This window comes from Lynx rufus, unplaced genomic scaffold, assembly GCF_022079265.1.
Source record: "Lynx rufus isolate CCGP_SWC_20201006 ecotype Redwood Valley unplaced genomic scaffold, mLynRuf1.p SCAF_6, whole genome shotgun sequence".
In the NCBI taxonomy this organism is placed as follows: Eukaryota; Metazoa; Chordata; class Mammalia; order Carnivora; family Felidae; genus Lynx; species Lynx rufus.
In genome coordinates, this window is record NW_025814878.1 from 129505596 (window position 1) to 129528167 (window position 22572).

Here is a 22572-nt window from a genome sequence, read left to right on the forward strand (position 1 = left end):
GAAGGCATCTGGGAGGGGGCCACAGGGGCAGGAGAAAAGAAGAAGTTTGCTTGGGAAACACCCTCATTCGACATCCATCAACTATCTCACGAGAAGCAGTTCCGTTTCAGCACTCCGGGAAACTGGAAAGTATATGGGGCAGGGGCTTCAAACTCAAAGAAACATTAATGAATTTCAGTGCATATTTATTAGAGCCCTGCAGTGCGACCTGGGACTCGGCGAGCTCTAACGCATAACGGAGTGGAGACTCTTCGGGAAGTGTTGGCCAACAAGAGGTACCGCTGGGGGGAGTGCCTGGAGTTCACGGTGAAAGTCCTTGTTTAATGCAAAGACCCCCTTTCTCTTTCGCGAGGCTCGCTAGGGGTGAATCGGTCTGACCTAAGCGACCCTAGGGTTTCTCTTCCTCAGCAGCATCCCAAACTGTGTCTCCTCTCACAGTGCGTCACTGAGCGGTGCTTTGTTCTTTCAGGACAAAAACTCATTTTAATCCCCTTTTATTAAAAGATGATACAGCACACACTAGTTGTTCAATGATAAACGTCTTTTTTTTTCCTTGCTGAGAATTCTTTTATTTTTTTATTATTAAAAAAACATTTGTTTTAACCTGTATTTATTTTTTGAGAGACAGAGGGTGAACGGGGCAGGGGCAGAGAGAGAGAGGGAGACACAGAATCCGAAGCAGGCTCCGGGCTCCGAGCTGTCAGCCCAGAGCCCGACGCGGGGCTCGAACCCACACACCGCGAGATCGTGACCTGAGCGGAAGTCAGACGCTCCACCAAATGAGCCACCCAGGCACTCCATCGAGAATTTTTTTTTTTTTTTAATTGCTCAGTCAGTTGGTCATCTGACTCTTGATTTCGGCTCAGGGCGTGATCCCAAGGGTCATGAGATCAAGCCTCACATCAGGCTTTGTGCTGAGCACAAAGTGAGCCTCTCGCTCACTCGCGTGTTCTCTCTCTCTCTTTAAAATAAAAAATTCTGGGGGCACCTGGGTGGCCCAAGCCCCTGGGTGGCCTAAGTTGGACTCAGGTCTTGATCTCACAGTTTGTGAGCTGGAAGCCCGCGTCGGGCTCTGTGCTGACAGCTCGGAGCCCGGAGCCTCCTTCAGATTCTGTGTCTCCCTCTCTCTCTGCCCCTCCCCCGCTCGTGCTCTGTCTCTCTCAAAAGTAAATAAACATTAAAAAACATTTTTAAATAAAGAATGTTTTAAAAAGCAAAACAAAAGGGCTGTCTGTAGGTTATCACACTGAAGATGTCCAACAGAATGGTTGAAATCCGAGTTTTGTGCTCAGAAGAGACATCTAGCTAGAGACAGAGACTTGGGAGCCATTAGAGTGTAGCTACAACTTTTTTAAGTAGCAGAAGATGAGATGACCCCCCCAAAGAGCGTATGAGTGCAAAGAATAAAGAATCTAGGAATAAACACTATGGAACACTTGCACTACTGATGGTGTAGAACTGATAGGTCTTTGAGGAGGGTTGCCTGTGTGTTGTAGGATGGTTAGCAGCACCCTCGCCTCCTTCCTAGATGCCGGGAGCACCCACCCTCCCCCAGGTGTCCCCATCAAAACCATCTCCAGATATTGCCAAGTGTCCCTGGAGAGCAAAATCAATCCCAGTTGAGAATGCCTGATTTGGAAGAACATCTTGCAGAGGTAGTCGACAAGGAGCAGTTAGAAAGTCTGGAGGTAAGACAAAGGGAAGAGAATTCTTCGATAAATATGGTCAAATGTGTCAAACACTGAGAAGGTATTAAGGCTTGAGTCCCAACCCCCTTGGTTTCAGAGACAAGAAGGGAACGCAGGAGCTTATTTCTTATGTTCCCCAAATGTTTTGTTCTTTCTTCCAGGTTGACTCCCATGTTCTTTGTTCGGTTCCCTGTCCCCTTGTTTTCAACCTTTTATTCACGGTGTTCTTGGACTTGGACCTTGGAGCCCCTGGGCACTGGGGAAATAGCACGGGGATGTGTCCATGGTTGCCACGGATGTCTGTTCCACAAATCCCAAGGGTGGGCGGAAATTAGAACACCTTTCTGAGCGCAAGATCTGGGAACTCACATGCAGGACAACTTGGTGACAGTTTGCTTGCCCAGAGTCCCCCCACGCCACTGGGAACACAAACCTGGGGTGCTGAGACAGTCTTCCCGTTGCCAAGAAGTTTGCCTCACTTCCTTATCGCGGTTTTCTTAGGAAAAACAAAACAAAATTTCTCAAAAGGTCACAAAATTCCTTCGCACCACTGAATAGTAAAATGTGGCTTTTATGAGTTCCTAGATGTGTTTGGAGAGGCAGACCCAAAACACACAAGTTCTTACTAGGAGAGCTCTCTGGAATAACCCTCTGAAATAATCATGCACTTTTTGGTTTCCAAACTCAGGAAAAAAAAAAAAAAAGCCCACAAAGGTTTTTTGTTTTTGTTTAGCCTTCAAATCTGAATTTTCACTGGTAAAATCTATTCCTAGGAAGGGAAGTGAAATGCTGAACTCTCGCCTGCCTTTATGAGGCTTTTCCAAAAAAAAAAATTTTTAAGTTTATTTATCTGTTTTGAGAAAGAGAGAGAGAGAGAAGGCGCATGCACAAGCGTGAGCTGGGGGAGGGGCAGAGAGCGAGGAGAGAGAATCTCAAGCAGGCTTTGCACTCTGCCAGCACAAGGTCCGATGTGGGGCTTGATCTCATGAACTGTCAGATCATGACCTGAGCCAAAATCAGGAATTGGATGCTTAACCAACGGAGCCACCCAGGTGGCCCAAAGCTTTTTTTTTTTTTTTTTTTTTTTAATTCTGCCCTCAACTTAAGAAGACTCTTGATTACTTCAAACATTAGGTTCTGTGGCAGGCCACCCAAGAATTTATTCTGTTTCTATTGTAAGTTCTACGTTCATGGATTCACTCGGCACCTACATATACTAATGCACCCCATTACTAGCCTCTTTGCCCATCAATAGAAGCCCTTGGTTGGATATATTATCAACCAAGAAAGGCAGCAATAAAGAAGCTGGGGAATTGGCCTTTTACACATTTTTCACAGAGATAGAAAGAGGCTCTTTGGATTCTCGTTTTTCCTTTGACCACCTTTCTTCCACCTGGTTACCTCCAATGTGGTCATGTCTTTATTCCTGTTCTTAGTTTCAGCCTCTGCCATTTTTCTTCCCTGATTCAATAACTTTTTTGAACTCCCGTGGGCTGCGTGAATACTCAGTTACCCAGTTCACATCCGAGAATGGTGATAACAGAAGAAAGCGTGAGCCGGAAAGTGTTTCTGTCAGAGAACGGTCCGTTTTGGAGCCACAGCCCTGATCGGAAACAACAGCATCTTTCCTTTCATAAAACGTATGGAATTGTTATGTCTCTGTGCATCTCTTTGAACAAAAGTCAATCAGTAGTACGTCATATCTCAGATATAACAACCAAAACTCCCATAGATATTTCAAGCTATCAGTAATCCCTCTAGAATTTTCCTCACTTACACCTTTCTGAACAAAAGAACACCTCACAGTTTGAAAGCATAGAGTGTGAGCCACAGACTCTCAATGCAGGGCTGCTAAAGGCTTCCTCTCTGCCTCCAACACCCCCTTAGCCCGAGCACACCCCACTCTGCCCCTAAGGGGGAACTTTGGGGCCAGTCAAGGGCACAGAGAAGCTAAGACAGTAAGAGGTGAAGATTTCACTCATTCTTCCATGAAACAATCTTTATTACGTGCCTACTTCATGCCAGGCTCTGTGAGAGGTGTTGGGATTAAATGGTAAACAATGTGGTCCCTGCCTTTGTAGATCTTAGAGTCGAATCAGCAAGATTTTCTACAAACAAGTAAAAAAACCCACAGAGATACCAATCATGATGTATGTTATGAAGTAAACAAACAAGAATCTATGCATTAGGGCCAGGGACGTACGTTTAAGTAGGGTAGACAGGAAAGGCCATCTTGGAGAGGTCATTTTTAAGCTGGGGCCCAAATGATAAGCGCGAGCCATGGAAGAGTAGAAGGAGATCATTTCTGGCAAAGGGGACAGCATGTGCAAAGGTCCTGGTGTAGGAAAGAGTTCTGAGGATTTCGGGCTCCGAGCAGAGGCCAGGTTCATCAGACATGGTAGGCCGCAGAAAGGAATTTAGGTGTCATTCTCGGTGCAACAGAGAGTCACTGAAGAGTATCAAGAAGGGAACATTCTGTTTCAATCTCTTTTGCTGTTGTGTGGAAAAGGTTAAGAATGGAAGCAAGACCAATTGGGAGGTAATGAATATTTTGGATGAGAAGTGCATGTGGACACCCAGGGTGTTGGCGGTAGAGCTAGAAGGTGAACAGATTTGCTAAGCATTTTGGAGGTAGAATGGATTCAGGGTGAGTGTGGTGGAAGGCGGGGAGGTGGCAAGGTCAACGCTGGCTTCTGCGTTGAGCAACTGGGAGGACGGTGGCTCCATTTTCTGAGAGAGAGGAGCCCAGGCCAGGTTTGGTGGTGAGTGCCACACTGACCCACCGGTCTCTGCGACACACCCACAGGTAGGTCTTGCACGGTCTGGCAACGTGGAGATCGTTGGTGACCAGAATAGTAAGGAGCAGAACAAGCGTAGACGCTGCTTAGTAAGCTCTTGGGCGCTGTCCCGTTTGGAGAGACTCACCTGCTTCTTTTCCATTGTGGCTTGTCTGCCCAGAAGGAAACTCCTAATTAGCCTACCCTGCCCTCACCCCCCACCCCCACCCCAAAACCCTGGTGAGAATCAGGGATAGGCTCGGGACAGTGAAGTTTTAACTTGAGGTCTGTCTTTTGCTTTGGGTGGTAAAGAGAAGGGTGTCCTTCCTTTCATCTTGTCTTAGAGTGGTCGGATTGAAAGGCTGATTGGAAGCCAGAGAATGGGTCTCAGAAAAGGGACTAAGCAGCAGGCTGCCATCTTGCTTCTGGCCGGGCCTTAAGCAAAAGGGACAAGATGGAGCACTCTGATGGACAAGGATGGAAGGGATTAAGGAACTGGGGGTGTGGGGGAGAGGAAGCAGCTCCCGTGTTGGCAACGTCTTGGTCTTGGGGCATTCACAGCTCGTGGAGGCTTGGAGGGGAGCTAGGAGTTTGGTTTCTGGTTAAATCTCTCCATGGGGCCCAGCCCACATCGCAAACAGGGCTTGCATTTCACCCTTCCCCTGGTGGGGTGGCCCAGGCTGCCCCGGAGGCTGTGCAGAACCCCCACGTTGATGTGAGCCGGAAAGTAAATCAAGAAATCCCGAGGACATTAAAAGTCAACACCAAAGCTTTACTTATACACCAGCTAAACAGCACGAGCCAGAATATAAAGAAGCACATACTACTTCTGCTTAATTGTGATGCTGCCCGGCATGGAAGGCAGGCAATTTGGTCACCTGAAGGGATCACTTTATGATCAAGAGCCTCTCCTTAATGCCAGAAACCTCTAAGGACCTCCCCTCCAGGGACACCTGCCAGGATTAGAAAGGAGGACACTCCACCAAATGCATCTATAATCACAATTTAATATTATTAAATGGCGGCCTGTGGAATAAGCCTTAGGGAGCTGGGCTCTTGCCCCTGATAAACGGATGAACCAAATGGACTGCTTCATCACTCGCTCTCTTTTTCTGCCAGTCCCTTTCACCCGAGTACTTTAGAAACTTTGCGTTTTTCCCTCAAATGTATTCTGATCTTCCCGTATTGCCACTCCTGTCCCCGTGTCTGACGACATTAATAACTGGCGTCGTTCAATTAGGGGTTAGTTGCATAATTTAGAGATTTGTGCCTTTAAAAGCAGTAGAAATGCTTGCGGGGTGAGGGTGGGGAGGTAACTCGATGGTGCTCAAAGGCCTGTCCCCCATAAAGCGCACCTGCATTCATGGGTTTGAACCTACCCCACGGGAGTCCTGTGCTCGCTCTTTTCTCTACTCCCTGGAACTGCCTCTGATTATGGATTCGAATTTTCATCAGTGTATTTTTTTTTTTTTTCCTCTTCAGTTTTTCTTCTTCTACTGATGCAGAAGCCATACGCTCTGTTTTTATGTCGCCCTTGTAGACATTACAACGTGCTCCTTTAACTCGGTAGGGGCCAAGAGAAGTCCTTATCTCTCGCCCCTTCCTCCCCACCCCCACCCTCCCTGCAATCCAAGGCAGCCTTAGAATGCCTTCCTTCCAACCATCCTCTCCCAATTTGCATCCTATTTCCATCCAGCATTTTAATGCATTCTTTTTTTAAATCACCGGAAGTTGAACAAATTGCTTGCCATTTGCTTTTGGGATCGCCGACCTCCCTTCTGACATCATTTTCCTGCTTCCTGAAGTATCCCCGTTAGCCTTTACAGGTGGTAAATTCTGTTTCTGCGTGTCTGAAAATGCCTTCCTCTTGCCCTTGTTTCAGAAGACACTTGCATAGAGTAAATAGGTTGGTGGGGTTTTTTTGTTTTTGTTTTTGTTTCTTTCTTCAATGCTTGAAGCGGTTACTTTACTGTCTCCTGGCGTCTTTGTTGCTAATGAGAAATCAGCTATCAGATTTCTATTTGGGAAACCCATCTTGTTAGTCTGGCTGTTTCTAGGATCTTCCTCACGTCTAAGGTGTCCACGGGGTCATACAAGTGGCTACATGTCTGCCCTTCGTCCTGCGTGACAATTTTTGGTTCTTCTGGAATCGGAGAGTTAATTTTTCGAAAATTCTAGGAAATAACCAGTGATCCGCTCTTCAAATGTTGCCTATACCTCCCTCTCTTTGTTACCTCCTCTTTTGGTTATCTGGGGGAATTTCCATAACTTTCTTGTCAGTCAAACATTTTTAAATATTTTGAAAAATACTTTATTAAATGTCTCAGGTGTCTTGTCATGTTTGTTTCAGGGTACTTATGCCCACCCTGCAGCCAGAAACAGAAGTCACTGGAGACCTTGTTTCCTTTGGATGGATGTTTTTTTCATGTGAAGGGTGTGGGCATGATTCAGAAGGAAGCAGGCATTTTATGGCCATGTATCCGCCAGGAGCCCAGCAGGAACACAGAAGCCCGTTGAGAGATTCCAAGGAGGAAGGTCTTGGGGGGATAGGCAACCGTTGGACAAGGTAGGGCAGTAAGAGTCAGGGAAACTTCTGCTCAAAGGGAGGATTTGAGGGAGTTGGCCAAGAGGCCGTGGCAACCCTCATAAGTCTCTGGGAGCTGCCACCATTGATTTAGCTGCTGTAGTATAAAGTGTGTGATTCCTAGATGCTTGTGCAGCAGATGCGGCTAAACTTGTGTCTGTTTTCCCACAAAGCTGTTCTCAACTGCCACTAGAGAATAATGGCTTCTTCTCTTGCACATCTCATGAGGATGCCCCTCGTTGGCTGACTCTCGCCTGGAACCATACGGAGAAAGTGATTCTAGAAGCTGTGTGTGGTCCCAGGCTTCTCCTTGCTACACATAGAAGGTTGGAGAAGGGAGTCATGGTGATTCTAAGTTGACAACGGTTTGGTATGGGTCATTATGTATCACTGATAGCTTCCCGTTGCACATAGATAATTTTCTTTGCTCCTAATAACATCCCTGGGAAGAATAGTAAACACGCCTGTCTTAAGGGACCCAGTACCCAGAGAGGTTTACTAACGTTCCCAGGATCACACAGCAAGACAATGGCAGAAATGGGGCCAAAACTGGGATTTTCTGGTACTTAAAGGCCATTCGTGTCAGGAAATAAAAAATTAACTTGTAGGAAACATCTGAGTTCAATCATTTGTGCAACTTAGACACAGAGGAAAGAAATTTTGCGTCCTTTCACCCCAACCTGATTTTTGAGGATCAAGCTCCAGCACCCCTTTTCCTAATAATTTACCCCTTTCAACTTTTCAGCCCCAGAAGAAACTTAACAGAGGTGAAGATAGAAAATTCTTCACCAGATGGTCCATTTCCTGATGGCCTGCACTTGACGTCTTGGATTATTTGCACCTTACTGTACTCCATGAGTCAACGCCCCCCCCCCCAAAAAGACCCTGGCTACCATTAAGTCCCATTGTCATTGGGTATACAACTCATATTCCAGGTGTCAAAAATCATTCAACAAATATTTCTTAAGCACCTTTCGTGTCGGGCTTACAGTTTCTGTGATCATCATGATACTTCAATGCTTCTAACTCTGACATTATTAGGTTAGCAAAGTATTTTAAAATATGTCAGTAAAAGCATGCATATTAATTAAAATGTTCCCACATATAAGCCTTAAACTAACCTCCCTGGGCTGATTGGAGACAAAAGACTTTTACTAAATACTGTTTGATAGGTTAAGTATTTTAGTATCTCTGCCAATCATTGCTATAAATGCATATTGAATAAAAATGAATAAAAGAATATTTATTGCCAAGCATGAAATGGGTAAAAAAGAGAACTATCGCTGTATTATTGTCTATGACAGTCACACGTCCTAACTAAGACAATCGCAAAAAGTAGCGTTTTCAAGCAGTGGCCCTACCCTTTTGCCCCTTATCTAACATCAGGCTTTCATCCTGTTTTGTTTTGTGTTGGTTTTTTTTTGAGAGAGAGAGAGAGAGAGAGCATGCAAGAGTGGTGGAGGGGGAGAGAGAATCACAAGCAGTTCCACTGCTTGGAATCCAATAGGGGGTTCTTATTCGATCACGACCTGAGTCAGATGCTTAACCCACTGAGCCACCCAGGCACCCCTAATTCTGGTTTTAAACATTCATAATTAGACAGCTGATTCTCTGAGCAGAGAGATGCAGATTTTTGTGTTAATGGAGGGTCTTTGTAATGGCATCCAGGGCATTTTTAGTTTTCAGTAAATGCTTAAAGACTACAAGTATATTCACAACAAGAAAGGCAGGTACAAATACGCAAACCCCCACAAGTGAGAGAAGACATTCTCTCTCCAATCATACAAAAAGCAGGGTGCCGGGGCGCCTGGGTGGCGCAGTCGGTTAAGCGTCCGACTTCAGCCAGGTCACGATCTCGCGGTCCGTGAGCTCGAGCCCCGCGTCAGGCTCTGGGCTGATGGCTCGGAGCCTGGAGCCTGTTTCCGATTCTGTGTCTCCCTCTCTCTCTGCCCCTCCCCCGTTCATGCTCTGTCTCTCTCTGTCCCAAAAATAAATAAACGTTGAAAAAAAAAATTAAAAAAAAAAAAAAGCAGGGTGCCCATAAGTTATAAAAAGCCTTAGACAATTGGCAGAAAGGTAGACTTTAACAATGAGAACAGGTGGACAAATTTCACAGAAACATGAACGAAAGCTTTCAAAAGTCTAAGTCCTACCCAAATGTTGATAACTCTAGCTCCTTATATAAGTATGTGTTTTACAGAGTCACAGGGCTTGGCCCAGCTGTCCACTCCTCACTCCCAGGTTTAATCAAGGCAGACTTTCGTGGGTAGAAATCAGTGGAATAAGAAGCCGCTATGTTTTCTGATACTGTCCGTCATGATAAGTGAGAGAGGCATTTGTGATAAGTAAGAAAAACAGTCTGATTAAAAGGAAAGTGCGTTCAGAGGCGCCTGGATGGCTCAGTCGGTTAAGCGTCCGACTTCGGCTCAGGTCATGATCTCACGGCTGGTGGGTTCGAGTCCCGCATCGGGCTCTGTGCTGACAGCCCAGAGCCTGGAGCCTGCTTTGGACTCTGCGCCTCCCTCTCTCTCTCTCTGGCCATCCCCGGCTTGTGCTCTGTCTCTCTCTCTCAAAGATAAATAAACATTCAAAAAGGATTAATAGAAAAAAAAAAAAAGGAAAATACATTCAACGAATCATAGTTAGAGCCAGAACTTTCATTTTTTTTTTTTTTTCCGAGAGAGAGAGAGAGAGAGAGAGAGAGTGAGAGAGAGAGAATCCCAAGCAGACTACACGTTCAGCATGGAGCCCTATGCAGGGCTCAATCCCACCACCTTGGGACCATGATCTGAGCTGAAATCACGAGTCAGACACTCAACTGACTGAGCCACCCAGGTGCTCCAAGAGCCAGTACTCTTAACTGTGTAGTTTCCACAATTTTTCAAAATGCAGATTTCCAGCTTGGGTGTGTTTTGTTTGTTTGTTTGTTTGTTTTTGTAGATACTAGCTACCCCTTAAGGCCGTCTAAGACTACTCCCTGCTGTTTCCACAACAAGGAGGGGAAGGCCTGGAATCAGGTCTATCATCTGCTCCTCGGTTTTTATTTAGAAAGAAATTACGACAATAACAATAATGACCGAAAGCAATTTTTTTTTTTTTTTAAATGCTATCCCTCCAGAACACCTTATTTCTAATTCTGATGTACTCACAGAGGAAGAGACCTTGAAGGTAAGCAGTGGCTCATAACTGCAGGACCAGAGACCTTTCAGGGACTTGGAGAGCCTCCCAGCCCTACGATCTGTGTTGGGACACCGTGGCATAGGCAAATCGAGTACGAAACGATCCCTGTAGCAGCTCTGGTAATTGTAGACGTTCCTGGTCATGACTGCAAATGGTCCCCCCAAAGCTGCTTTATGGCAGCCGCCAAGCCTGCATGCATTTGGATGCATGGGCCAATTACAGCTTCAAATTTGGAAGGGCCATTAGGTCCGCTGTGCGCTAAGCAGAATACAAAAAAGCCCACGGCCTCAGAAAAGGGAAAGAAAGCCCGCCAAGTTACCAGGTCTTCCCCTCCCCAGTCTTCCCCCTCTATGCAAAGTCACCCCCAGTGTCTCAAGCTAAGTCTCAGGGGAGTAATCTTGGCTTCTTTCTTTTGCCTTACGCTTTAAGCCATCAGCAAGTTTGTTAATTCTACCGCCCGAACACTCCCGAAGTCCCTCCGTCTCTGCTCATCTCCACACCTGGCTCGCGGGCCCCGGCACCACGACCCACACCTGGATGCCTGCAAAGGCGTCCTCAGTGGTCCTGTCACCTGCACAGTGTTCTGTAGATGGCAGCCGGGGCGGGCCTCTCCTGACACAGAGCGGATCATGTCACGCCCCCGGCAATGATTCCACAGAGCCTTCCCATGGCAAGAAAAACAGGATGCACAGTCCTCAACCTGGTGTCCACGGGGCTTCATGCTCTGGCCCCGACAGCCCCACCAGCTGCTCTCCGACCTGGTCGGCACCTCTCCCTTGCTCTCCCTTCCTCTGTGCACCGAGCTCCTTCCCACCCTGGGGGCTTCGTGTGCGCTTACCTCTGCCTGAACTCCTTTTTTACCCCCTGATCCCTCCCGGCTACCGGCCACTCATCCTCACAGAGGCCTTTTTTCTGACCCACAAACCCACATTGTGCTGTGGGTCTTTCTCATAGAATACGTAAAGTTTGTCCTTATCCATTACTTTAGGAGACTGTTTAATATCTGTCCCTTCTCTAGACTATACACTCCACGAAGACGGGGGCTACGTCTGTATCATACGTCATCCGGCCCCATACACACAGCACACGGCAGACACGATCTGGACGCCCAGCAAAGGCGCAAAAATGTCCTGCTCTTGGGGTGCCTAAGTGTCCGACTTTGGCTCGGGTCGTGAACTCGCTTTCGTGGGTTCGAGCCCCGCGTCGGGCTCTATGCTGACAGCTCAGAACCTGGAACCCGCTTCAGAGTCTGTGTCTCCCTCTCTCTCTGCTCCTCCCCTGCTCGTGCTCTGTCTGTCTCAAAAATAAATAAAGATTAAAAAATAAATTAAAAAAAAATGCTCTGCTCTTATTTAGGCTCCTTAATTCATCCCTCCCTCAAAAGCACGGGACTAGGACAAGGATTTTACTTCTAAAAACGAACAAGGGGGGGCGCCTGGGTGGCTCAGTGGGTTAAGTGTCGGACTTCGGCTCAGGTCATGATCTCACAGTTCGTGAGTTCGAGCCCCGCGTGGGGCTCTGTGCTGATGGCTCAGAGCCTGGAGCCTGCTTGGGATTCTGTGTCTCCCTCTCTTTCTGCCCCTCTGTCGCTCATACTCTGTGTCTCACTCTGTCTCTCCAAAAATGAATGTTAAAAAGAAATTTTTCAAACAAACCAAAGGGCTGTAAGTATACGCCTCGCGTGCGTGTAGAATCACTGAGCATCAAAGCACGATGCCCACTTTGAGCAAAGCTTTTACTCCCACTCCCAGAGCCCAGTGGCCCCCCAGGCCTCCCGGCTCAGCGTGCAGGACCTCCCTGGAGAAAGAGCTCTCTCTTGCCCCCATGTTCTCACTTCCGTGAAACCTTCGAGAAAATGGATGAATCTCATGAGTACCTGCAGGTGAGAAGTGGGGGGGGGGTGCAGCTCGTAAGAAAGTACGGTCGCTGCTAGGGTGCCAGAGTGGGCGAGATTTAGGACCGAGCCGGCAAAGCAAGCGCCCGAATACACGAATGTGCCCATTAGATCGTGACAGGGAGAGGAAGGGCAGGGCGGAGAATTCAAAAAAACTCTGGCAGGGCAGAGAAGCGTCTCTGAGCCAGGAATCCATGCCATGGGCGTGCAGCGTGTGGGTAAGTGGAGACACCACCCAGGAGAGCAGACAGTGTCCTGCAGAAATGTTCTTCTGCTCGGTAACGCGAGCGCCTGGAGGTGAGAGCGAGGTGGTGGACTCAGACAAGCTCGAAATTTCCAGCGGGGCACAGGTGACTGCTCTACAGGCAGAGAGGATGCAGAGACCAGGGAAGGGGGCTGGGGGCTGGGGGCTGGTTGAAAGTCCCGCAGCGGCTCCCTGCTCCAGGAGAGGACCGGGCTCCACAACTGTCTGAGTGGCTTCCAGTGGGTTTCCCAAGCAGCCACAGGCACGGGGGGACTTTGTGCTGCCTCTGTAACCAGGCAGGTGACGTTCATTGGAATCTGGCGGAGGAGAAGGCTCTCCCACCCGCCCACACTGCTGCTCTTGGGCATTTTCACCTCTGTTCTGAGATCACGGGATGTTAGTAGCTCTTTCCTACCCACTTAGCTTTTTTTTTTTTTTTTCTCTTTCTCTTGGTATTTCAGAGGGGTTTAGGACCTCCCGTTATGAGTTTCTCCGTCCCGGTTATTCTTCAACACAAAGTCATTCTTCTTGTTGGTAGTGTTACACACGGTTGCCATGGAAGTAGGGATTAATTACATCACATGGGAGGGCAGACTCAGCAGCACAGCCTCAAGGGCACCAAATGATTTTAATTATTCAAATTCCTAGTAACTACTTAGAAGACACGTATATCGTTTGGATATTAAAGAAATAAAATAAAAGTCTTGGACCTTCATTTTGAAACTGGGATGTATTTCCTAATGGGTATTCTGTTTAGACATACGAAGAAATACTAGATCGTGGAATCGTAAAAGAGAGCCACTCTTCAGCACACCTGGGAAGTTCTCCAAAGTGGGATTTAAAAAAAGAAAAATAAAGATAAACTTCCACCACTCGGGTCCCTCCCTGCTCTCAGGAGATGGAGAAAGCATGGGGCGCCTGGGTGGCTCAGTCGATTCAGCATCTGACTTCAGCTCAGGTCATGATCTCGTAGTTTGTGAGTTTAAGCCCTGCATGGGGTTCTGTGCTGACAGCTCAGAGCCTGGAACCTGCTTTGGATTCTGTGGCTCCCTCCCTCTTGGCCCCTCCCCCACTCACACTCTGTCTGTCTCTCTCAAAAGTAAATGAACATCAAAGAAAAGCAGGCACTGTGATCGCTTGGTTGTAGTTATATAAAACTGTGAGTGGATTGGTACTCCTTTGGCAGCTCATTATCAAAATCTGCTGTTCACCTTAAGACTTCCTGAGGGGCAAGATGGCTTTATTGTCCTTACTCAGTGAATTCTGCTCCCTAATCCCAGCTTAGCTTCTGATTTCACTGCTGAGCCTGAAGCATTCACTCAACCTGTTTCCCAGGTGAATGTCTGTTGGAGAGTCTAACCCGCCTTAGATTAGGAAAGGAATAGTGCGAATAAAGTAATAGCTAGAAATGGTTTTTTTTTTTTAATTTTTTTTTCAACGTTTATTTATTTTTGGGACAGAGAGAGACAGAGCATGAACGGGGGAGGGGCAGAGAGAGAGGGAGACACAGAATCGGAAACAGGCTCCAGGCTCTGAGCCATCAGCCCAGAGCCCGACGCGGGGCTCGAACTCCCGGACCGCGAGATCGTGACCTGGCTGAAGTCGGATGCTTAACCGACTGCGCCACCCAGGCGCCCCTAGAAATGGTTTTAAGCAAGAGGACAACCCATAAATAACACTATAGTGATTAAACCTGGAAAAAATATCCACGGAAATATCAGGGTGTGGCCATTGACCACATTTTCATTCTTGGCTCAGGAGCTTTGGAACAATGCTCTGGAAAAGGATCTCTTCAGTGGCACACCGTCCATTCAAGGACTTAACTAGTGTATCCCTACCCTCCCTAAAGTCCCAGGATGAATCATGTCCCAATACCATTTTCTGATCTTTTTGGGCAGTCATATTTTCGTTCTGACGTGAACCTAGTCCAGAATAGAAAATCACCAGAGAAGATTTTAGAATGTAATGGCACAACAGATTTGAAGAAGGGGGAAGAGGCCACGAACCAAGGAATGTAAGCAGATTGTAGGTGGAAAAGGCAAGGAAACCGATTCTCCTGTGGAGTCTCCAGAAGGAATGCAGCTGTACCGATGTCTTGACCTCACCCCACAAGACGCATTTTGATCTTCTGACCTCCAGAACTCTAAGCTGACAGATTTATGTTGTCTTAAGTCATTAAGTTTCCATTACTTTGTTAAGTAGCAACAGGAAACTAATGCATGTAGCATTACCAAGGCTCTACCTCCCCTTATCACTCCATCAAATTGCTCTTGTGCAAGTCACTGGAGAGTTTAGTATTGCCAAAGCCAATGGAAGGTTCTAACTCAGGTCATCTTACAATATCATCATACTTGACCTCTCGGAAGCTTCTGACATGCAATACTTCCTCTTTCTTGAAACATTTGTGTACTTGACTTCTGGGAGACCTAAAGGCATTGGGTTTCCTCCTAACTCATGGGCAGCCCCTTCACAATCTCCTTTGTAAAACTCTGCTTTTCCTCCCAGGCACAGGAAATGGAATGTTCTAAGGTTTAGTCCTGGAGTATCTTCATGAGCTGTACTTACCCCTTAGGTGATCTTAATTAATTTTAAAAAGAATCATCATGATGTAGACAACCAAATTTATAGCACCAGTCCGAAAATCTCCCCAATGCTCAAATGGCAACCTGCTGTTCTGCACCTCGATTTTGCCATCTAACAGGCATCTCAAACATGTCCAAACAGAACATGTCCTTCTCAACCCTTGCACTGTCCCTAGGATCTCCATCCATACCCTTTCCCTATGCCTTAGGTTAAAAACCTTATCTCTCTTGGTGCATCTGGGTGGCTCAGTCAGTTAAGCGTCTGACTCTCGATTTCAGCTCAGGTCATGATCTCGTGTCTGTGAGATCGAGCCCCAAGTACTTGCTCTACTGTCTGCCTGAGCCCTTTTGCCAAAATTTCCTGTGGCCGCCTTCCTCACTTTATCCAAATTTCTCTGAAAATATCAGCTCACCACAGAGGCATCCCTGACCACTCTGATTGGCCTACACCCTATAAACCTACTAGTTTTATACACACACACACACACACACACACACACACACTCCTTTGTCCCCTCACCCTGCTTTACTTTTCATTTTAATACTTTCGCTCCTTGACATCATTCACTATTTATTCATTTATTGCTTCTCTCCCCCACTAAGATTATATATATTCTCCACAAGGACAGATTTCTTTGGTTTGTTTGTTTTTACATCTTTAATGCCTAGAAGAGGGCCTGGTACATAGAAGCTACTCTATAAATGCTTGTTAGCACTGCCTTATGTTAAAGTTAAAGGTCTTGCTTATTATTACATACATTAGCTAGAAAAAATATATATGGTTATATATTATATAAAAATATGTAGATATAATATAAAGGAGGCTCCCTATAGTGGGATAACATTTGATAAAAATGGTGTCCATCAAGGTACGGTTTCCAAAGGTATTTTTGAGAAGAGTTTATTTCCAGCTATCTCACTGTAGGAGAGGTGCATGGCTTCCAGTGACTTTGGACTGTGATTCAAATATCCTCCAACAGATCTCACTTACCACCCTAAGAGTGACATGGGCTGGGGCGCTCTACCAACAGGACATACTCTGGCTGATGTCTTACATCATGGGGACGCAGAGGTGGATGGGAGGTGGAGTATCCCATGGGAACTTGACCAGGTCCCTCTTTCCTCTCAGATGTGGACGTTCTGGTTAATAATACTGGGGTGGGGGTTGTTTTTGTATTTTTCTACTGTCACAAATATCCTCCCAAAGATGCTACAAAACACAGCCTCTGCATTTAGTAAGTTAAAAGGCTGAGTGGGAATATATATGTGTACGGTATACATATATATATATAATATCTATAGTTTAAGCTTTTTGCAGTTAGGACACATATCTCACATTTCACCCCATAAAGATGAAAACAGATCTAAGTATATCATAATGGCTTTTTTATTTTAAATGAATAATCCTTGGGGAACCTGGGTGGCTCAGTTGGTTAAGCATTAGACTTTGGCTCAGGTCATGATCTCGTGGTGTGTGAGTTCGAGCCCCGCGTCGGGCTCTGTGCTGACAGCTCAGAGCCTGGAGCCTGCTTCAGATTCTGTGTCTCCCTCCCTCTCTCGGCCCTTCCCCTGCTTATACTCTGTCTCTCTCTCAAAAATAAATAAACATTCAAACATTTAAATGAACAAAATTAATGCATAATTCTTGATTCTGTCTTTTCGATTTGAACTGAGCGTCAAAATCATCTAGGGGTCCTCTTTCCAGGCATATGCTCAGTTATGCCAGGAAAGGTTAACCTGAGTCCCATAGATGGAATTTATAGACTCAGAGACTTCCCGATTCACAAAAAGGTCTATTCCCTAAAGGCTGAAAACCACTGAGCTATCCATAGATATCTAGATTGTGGGTCTCCTCTGCTCAGAGGCAGGGCTGGGATGAGGAATCAGGAAGGTGTGGAGGATGGGTTGGTAATTTCTGACAACAAAGTGTGGCTATTTGGTACCGATAGGTCCGCAGCTGACCTTTGTTGCTCATCAGAACTCACCTACTCGGCAGCCCAACTATTTCACACCAGGTTTATGGGTGGGAGAGAAAAATCTGAGATTGGGTCTGAATTTGTGCGAGACAGCGTCTTGCATGCTATGAGGGAGGAAGAAACTGGAAGGTTTAGAGTTTCACTGTCACGACATTTTGACTCCCCAGCACATCCCCAGAGAGGGCCCACTGGCCTTCTAGATATGAATCATGTGTCGGTCACAGCCAGGCCAGGACACAGGGGACATAGAAGCCCTCCTGTCTACGTCATTCATTTGGTAATAATGACTGACTTCTGTATGACGCCTCATATGTCAATGTCTTACGTTCGTATTAAGTGTTATTTTATTATTTCACCTCTGTGTGTATATACTAGCCTCAATCAGATTTAAGTGTGCTTGAAATCAAAACCCTTGTCAAACATTGATCGTGATGCTACACACATATTTGGTACTTAATTATTTTTTTCAAATGAAAAAATGGCAAGGCATTTAATAACTAAGAAGCCATATTTGGCACCTGCTCCAATTTAAACAGCCAAGGTAAGGCCTGTCTCTTAAGAGCAGATGATTTTGAAACCTCTGTTAACACGAACGAAAGCTTCTCAGTTCTAAAATTCTGTGACCGTGGATTGAGAGTTTTCTATGACCATCACGTATCTATGCCATCCTTGATATTTCATAAAAGTGCTTGCACATGCGTTCTCAATAACTGAGTACTATTTTCAAATGTAGAGGGGCTCTGAGGGGGGTTCTCTGATCTATTTCAACTCTCCTTAGGGGCAACCTGAACAATGTAGGTTGGTTTCCAGAGAAATAAGTTCCCTAGCTCTCTTCAGGTTAGGATCTGATGATTTCCTCAGTTACTGAGTCGTCTTCCTGCTATTTAAATCTGTCTGCTCTGGTTCTATCTTTAGTAGTCATTTAGATAAGACCCAGGGAGGTAGTGTTTTCCCCGGTGAAACCTGGAGGAATACTTTGCTGATCTTCCCTTTCTTTCATGAAGACTGGAGAACCACTCAGCAGTAAGTCAGGTTGATCTACTTGAGTTCCTAGGGCACCAGCGAATGGCAGCCTGGCAATGGTGAATGCAAATATCTCATGTTACTATTTGGTTTGACTAAAAAACAAGGGTACGAAAATGTCCATGAGAGACGACAGTCAACTCTGAATGACTCTTCTTCAATGATACGCCTCCAAGGAGCTAGAAGGGTCAGGCTGGTAGGGTTCCAAAGACCTGATGAATCATGGAGGTTTTATAACCACACTGTGTCAAAGGAGAGAGTGGTATTTCTTAATATGACAAATACTACTCATAAAGCCCAGGGCAACATCACAAATGGCAACAGGGGAAATATTTCAGGGCTAAGGCTAGAATCACAAACATGAGGACTGTTGTGAAATGAGAGAATCTTTAAGGAAAGCTTGTGACTGCCTATGGACAACAATAATCCTTATCTTGTGGAAGAGAAAAGGGGGCGATTCCCTTCAGAACAAGGCCGGCCTCATATGGAGACGACTGGTACCAAACGTCTAGCCTAACCGCTCATTATCACCCTGGCTGCCACAGTGGTGGTTTCCAGGTATTCACTCCACTGGATTGTCATGGAAGGACACTGTTAGAATTTAGAAAGAGTCGACAAATTGACCCAGTGATAGCCATTTTCATATTCATTCATACTGGTATTTAAGAAATTAGTAGAGAGCATTCCTCAAGGCAATAGACTAGGAAAATTTAATAATTAGGACAGAAACTAGAGACAGTAAGGGACACAATCTGGGAAAGAGGGATGAGATGCAGTCTTGAAGACACTGGATTTGGAGCAGAACAAAAGGAAGCATGACACTTTGAAGGTGACCGCATCGGGGACACCCACTGTTGGTTCTGCGATGCCGACATTTTTCCATCAAGGCTCTGTTGGGAGTTTCTCCAATTAAACGAACAGAAACACAGGAGAGTCTGTGTCTGACCCAAGACAGCTTGCCTCCCCCTCTCCTCTCTTTGTCACCTGTGTCACTCCTCTGTTGACTCTAGTCCTTTCTCTCTAAGGGATTCAAGTTACTTAATTGACCAGAGGCCACATAGAAGGGTCAACAGAAACCCCTAGATTGTGAAAGCACAAAAAAATCTTAAGACCTCTGTTGTACAATATCTGCCTTGCTAATTAGTTTGTGGATATGATGCACATTATCCAACTATCTGCTTCCAAAATTATCAAAAATCCATATGGCTGCTTAGCAAGGTCACAAATGCCAGGCATCACCATTACAACTATTTGGAAGAAGTCCAACTTGACTTCTATGTGGAAAATGGAACCTGCGAGAGGTAGGGAAGCCTGTAATCGTAGGAAAACTCCTACATGAACTCACAAAGCCAGGAAAAAGGTGTTTGACATATGTGTTTGGCTCCAAATAAGAGATATTTCCTAGACTCTGCCTTTATATTTTAATAACATCTAGCTCAGTCACTTGTCCCCAATCACTTCATTTTCTTAAGTCATATTTTGACTTATGAGCATACAGATGGGGATTCTGGACTTTTTTTTTTTTTTAAGTGAGAATTCTCACTTTGCTCTGTTAATCAAGCTGAGTGACATCTTTTTGATTGCCTGGTGAATTAGGAAACCCGATCGAGCCACAAATTTTGCACTTATTGTACTAAAAAGCAACAGTGAATTAGCCTTGGATTTAAATCCAGCTGTCCCATTTTTGAGCTTGGTAGCCCCACGCAAATCACTTAACCTCTCTGAGCTTCTTCTTCCTTTTTTTTTTTTTTTGTGCAAAAAATCAGGATTACAGTTGTCATCTAAAGAAGGTTGTGTGAATTAAATGAACTCATATTTGAGGAACAAGCTTAGCACAGTGTATCGTGCCATTAAAAAGCAGAAATATTCCCTACATGGGTATCTGAGATTAATGTTAATGGGAAATTGGGAAGGTGAGGAGTGGTCTCATCAAAAGAAGGTGGTGGAGGGATCCCCGAGAGGTGGGACTCATTTAATGTGTAGTTTTTGTCCCGAACTCGAAGTTAGATCAGAACTTGCGTATCTTTGTCAATTAATCATCAGTATCTCACGGAGTACATAGTAAAGGTGAAAGAATATATTTTTCCAGGGGTAGGGCACACAGAGGGGCAGAGTTAATGGAATGAGTTGCTTTTCCAAATTGGTAATCATCTGAACTTTAAGACAATGTAAGGATTAAGAGCAGAAGAAAGTTTGTGAGCTTGAAGAGCTTTCATGTGATGTTGCCTCCTTCGTAAATATTGAGAGCTGAGCTAGGACTTTGAATGATTAGCGCATGCATGCAATGCCAGTGACTCAGACCTCCCCTTTCATCCAAGACCTAAACAGCCGTGTGCCAGGACCACTTGTCCAGCTCACTGTTACTGGCGTTCAGATACCAGTGACCTGAATATCTCAGAACAGGTTCTGTTTACTATCCAGCCCCTCAAAAATAAACACGCGAATAAAAAACGAAATGGGAACATATCCACAGAAATGTGTTAATGATAATTCCAGTTGCCATGTATAGCCCTATCAAGTATTAGCTAAAAAGCTAAGCTGTGTGACCTGCTCCTTGGATGCTGGGGTGGATTTTTTTTTAAAGGTTGCTTGACTTCTTTCCTAGATCAGGTTTTCATTACATGCCATTTGCTGAAGTCACCTCTCTTTCAGGACTGCAGCCGCCAAGAGGTTGCCTGTCCTTATGGCTGGGTGTCTTTTCAATGACTTCAGAAGTAACTTGGCAAAAAGGTTGCCTCGACATCCCCTCCGCTCGCGGTGGGTCCAATTACGGCAGCCATGTTTGTTCATTTTGTATCCTTACTGTGCTCTTGAAATAAACAGTGATGGGATGGCGAGTGAGAAGTTAACAGGATGCTGGGGGCTGAGAAGTTTGGAAACATAAATAAGGCACTGTGGAGTTCTTAGTACAGAGGCTGTTGCCTTTCCAAAGTCACTGAATTTCCCCCTCACTCACCATTGCATGATTCAACCATTCTGGAAAGATATCATCTAGGGCCTTCGGGTAAACGAGCTCTCGATCGTAGAGAAAGAGGATCCAGAATGACAAAAATACAAACTGGAAAACAGAACACAAAAATAGCATCATTAAATTTTTTTGTCAGTCGGAGCTTTCTAAGTTAACCAAGGAAACATGGCGAAATAAGAATAGACACCAGTTTTAAAGATATCCTCCAGACACATTATAGAAATGTAAAATGAAGACAAAATTCCTCACTGTTGAATTGCTAGGTCCACTCTGGGGATTCCAGAGAGTTGGGGATTAATTATTTGTCATCGTAGCAGACAGGGTGGATACAGATAAACAGGATTCACCGACTCTTAAGTCATTTTATTTTATTTTCATTTAAAAAAAATTTTTTTTTAATGTTTATGTTTGAGAGACCGAGACAGAGCATGAGCGGGAAGGGGCCGAGAGAGAGAGGGAGATGCAGAATCCGAAGCAGGCTCCAGGCCCTGAGCTGTCAGCACAGAGCCCGGCCCGGGGTTCAAACTCACGATCTGTGAGATCATGACCTGAGCCAAGGTCAGACACCCAACTGACCGAGCCACCCAGGTGCCCCAAGTCATTTTATTTTAACCAATGACCTCTCTTGTCTAAGCTTTCATCAGAAATACTGAGAGCAGCCACACGGGGTGGTTTGAGTCTTACAGTTTCCTTACCCATCTAAGTTTGAAGGCTCAATGCTAGAGGATTCAGGACAAGGATAGGTGGAAAGAGGCAGCCATTTCTAAGCACAGATTCTGCTGGGCGGCCGACGGGCTTGATCCCAGTTCATTCCCATTCTGCCCGATGAATGGAAACAGGAGCCACGTCATCAAAACGTGGACCGTATCAGCAGATACGCTCACTGTCACTGGCATATGTTGTACTTCTTTCCAGGGTCCATTCATTCAACAAAATGAATGAGGCTCTCACTGTGCACCCCACACGAGATATTTTGGACAGACTGTCTCGCTCTCTCCCCAATTGTCTTTTCCACGTACCAACTCTGAAGTTCTCATACCCTTTTTTTTTTTTATGGTTTCCACTTGCAGAAGTAACATATGCTCATTGTAGCAAGTGAAACAAGATGTATAAAAGGGAAAATGAGTCATCTGTCTCCCCAGCACCCTGCATTCCCGGTACTCCCATGGAGCCAAGGTTATCTTAGCTGTCGTTTGATGAAGAAAGATCCTTCAAACTTCCCCATTAGACATCAACAAGGATCTTGTATCGAACGTTCACCAAGATAAGAAAGCAGTGTTAACTCCAGTCCGTAATGAGCCCTATTTCTGGGTGCCACTGGGCAACACGGTACAGTCCTCAGGCAAGACATTCATGCAAACTCAGTTGCTCTGGTTTGCAATAAGGGGCCCTGAACAGCCTTGCTGCCCGGGGGGGTGTGTTGTTCCTGCGAATCTACCTGGGTATTATATTACTAACACACCTTCGTCACTTACTGTGGATATTGGAAAAGCCAGCGTGGTAAAAAGCAGGTCTCTGAAGGCGGTCACGAACTTAAGGTCTCTTTCCCCTTTAATTCTTTTCAGCACATCTTCCGCGCAGGCGACCCCGTAGAAAATGGCCTGCAAGAGCTAAATTCATTACAACAAATGAGGGCATTTTCATTTGCTTTAATTA

The 22572-nt window shown here is 45.6% G+C and overlaps 1 protein-coding gene across 1 annotated transcript in view; it reads right to left on the bottom strand.

Annotated features, from left to right (window-relative positions):
- Positions 1 to 22572, bottom strand: part of ADTRP (androgen dependent TFPI regulating protein) — a 65271-nt gene that overhangs the window by 32216 nt on the left and 10483 nt on the right. The window contains exons 2-3 of the mRNA XM_047102671.1: positions 22392 to 22526; positions 20905 to 21006 (exon numbers count right to left, since the gene is read on the bottom strand). Coding sequence (XP_046958627.1) covers positions 20905 to 21006; positions 22392 to 22526 — 237 coding nt within the window. The remainder of the gene's footprint in view (positions 1 to 20904; positions 21007 to 22391; positions 22527 to 22572) is intronic.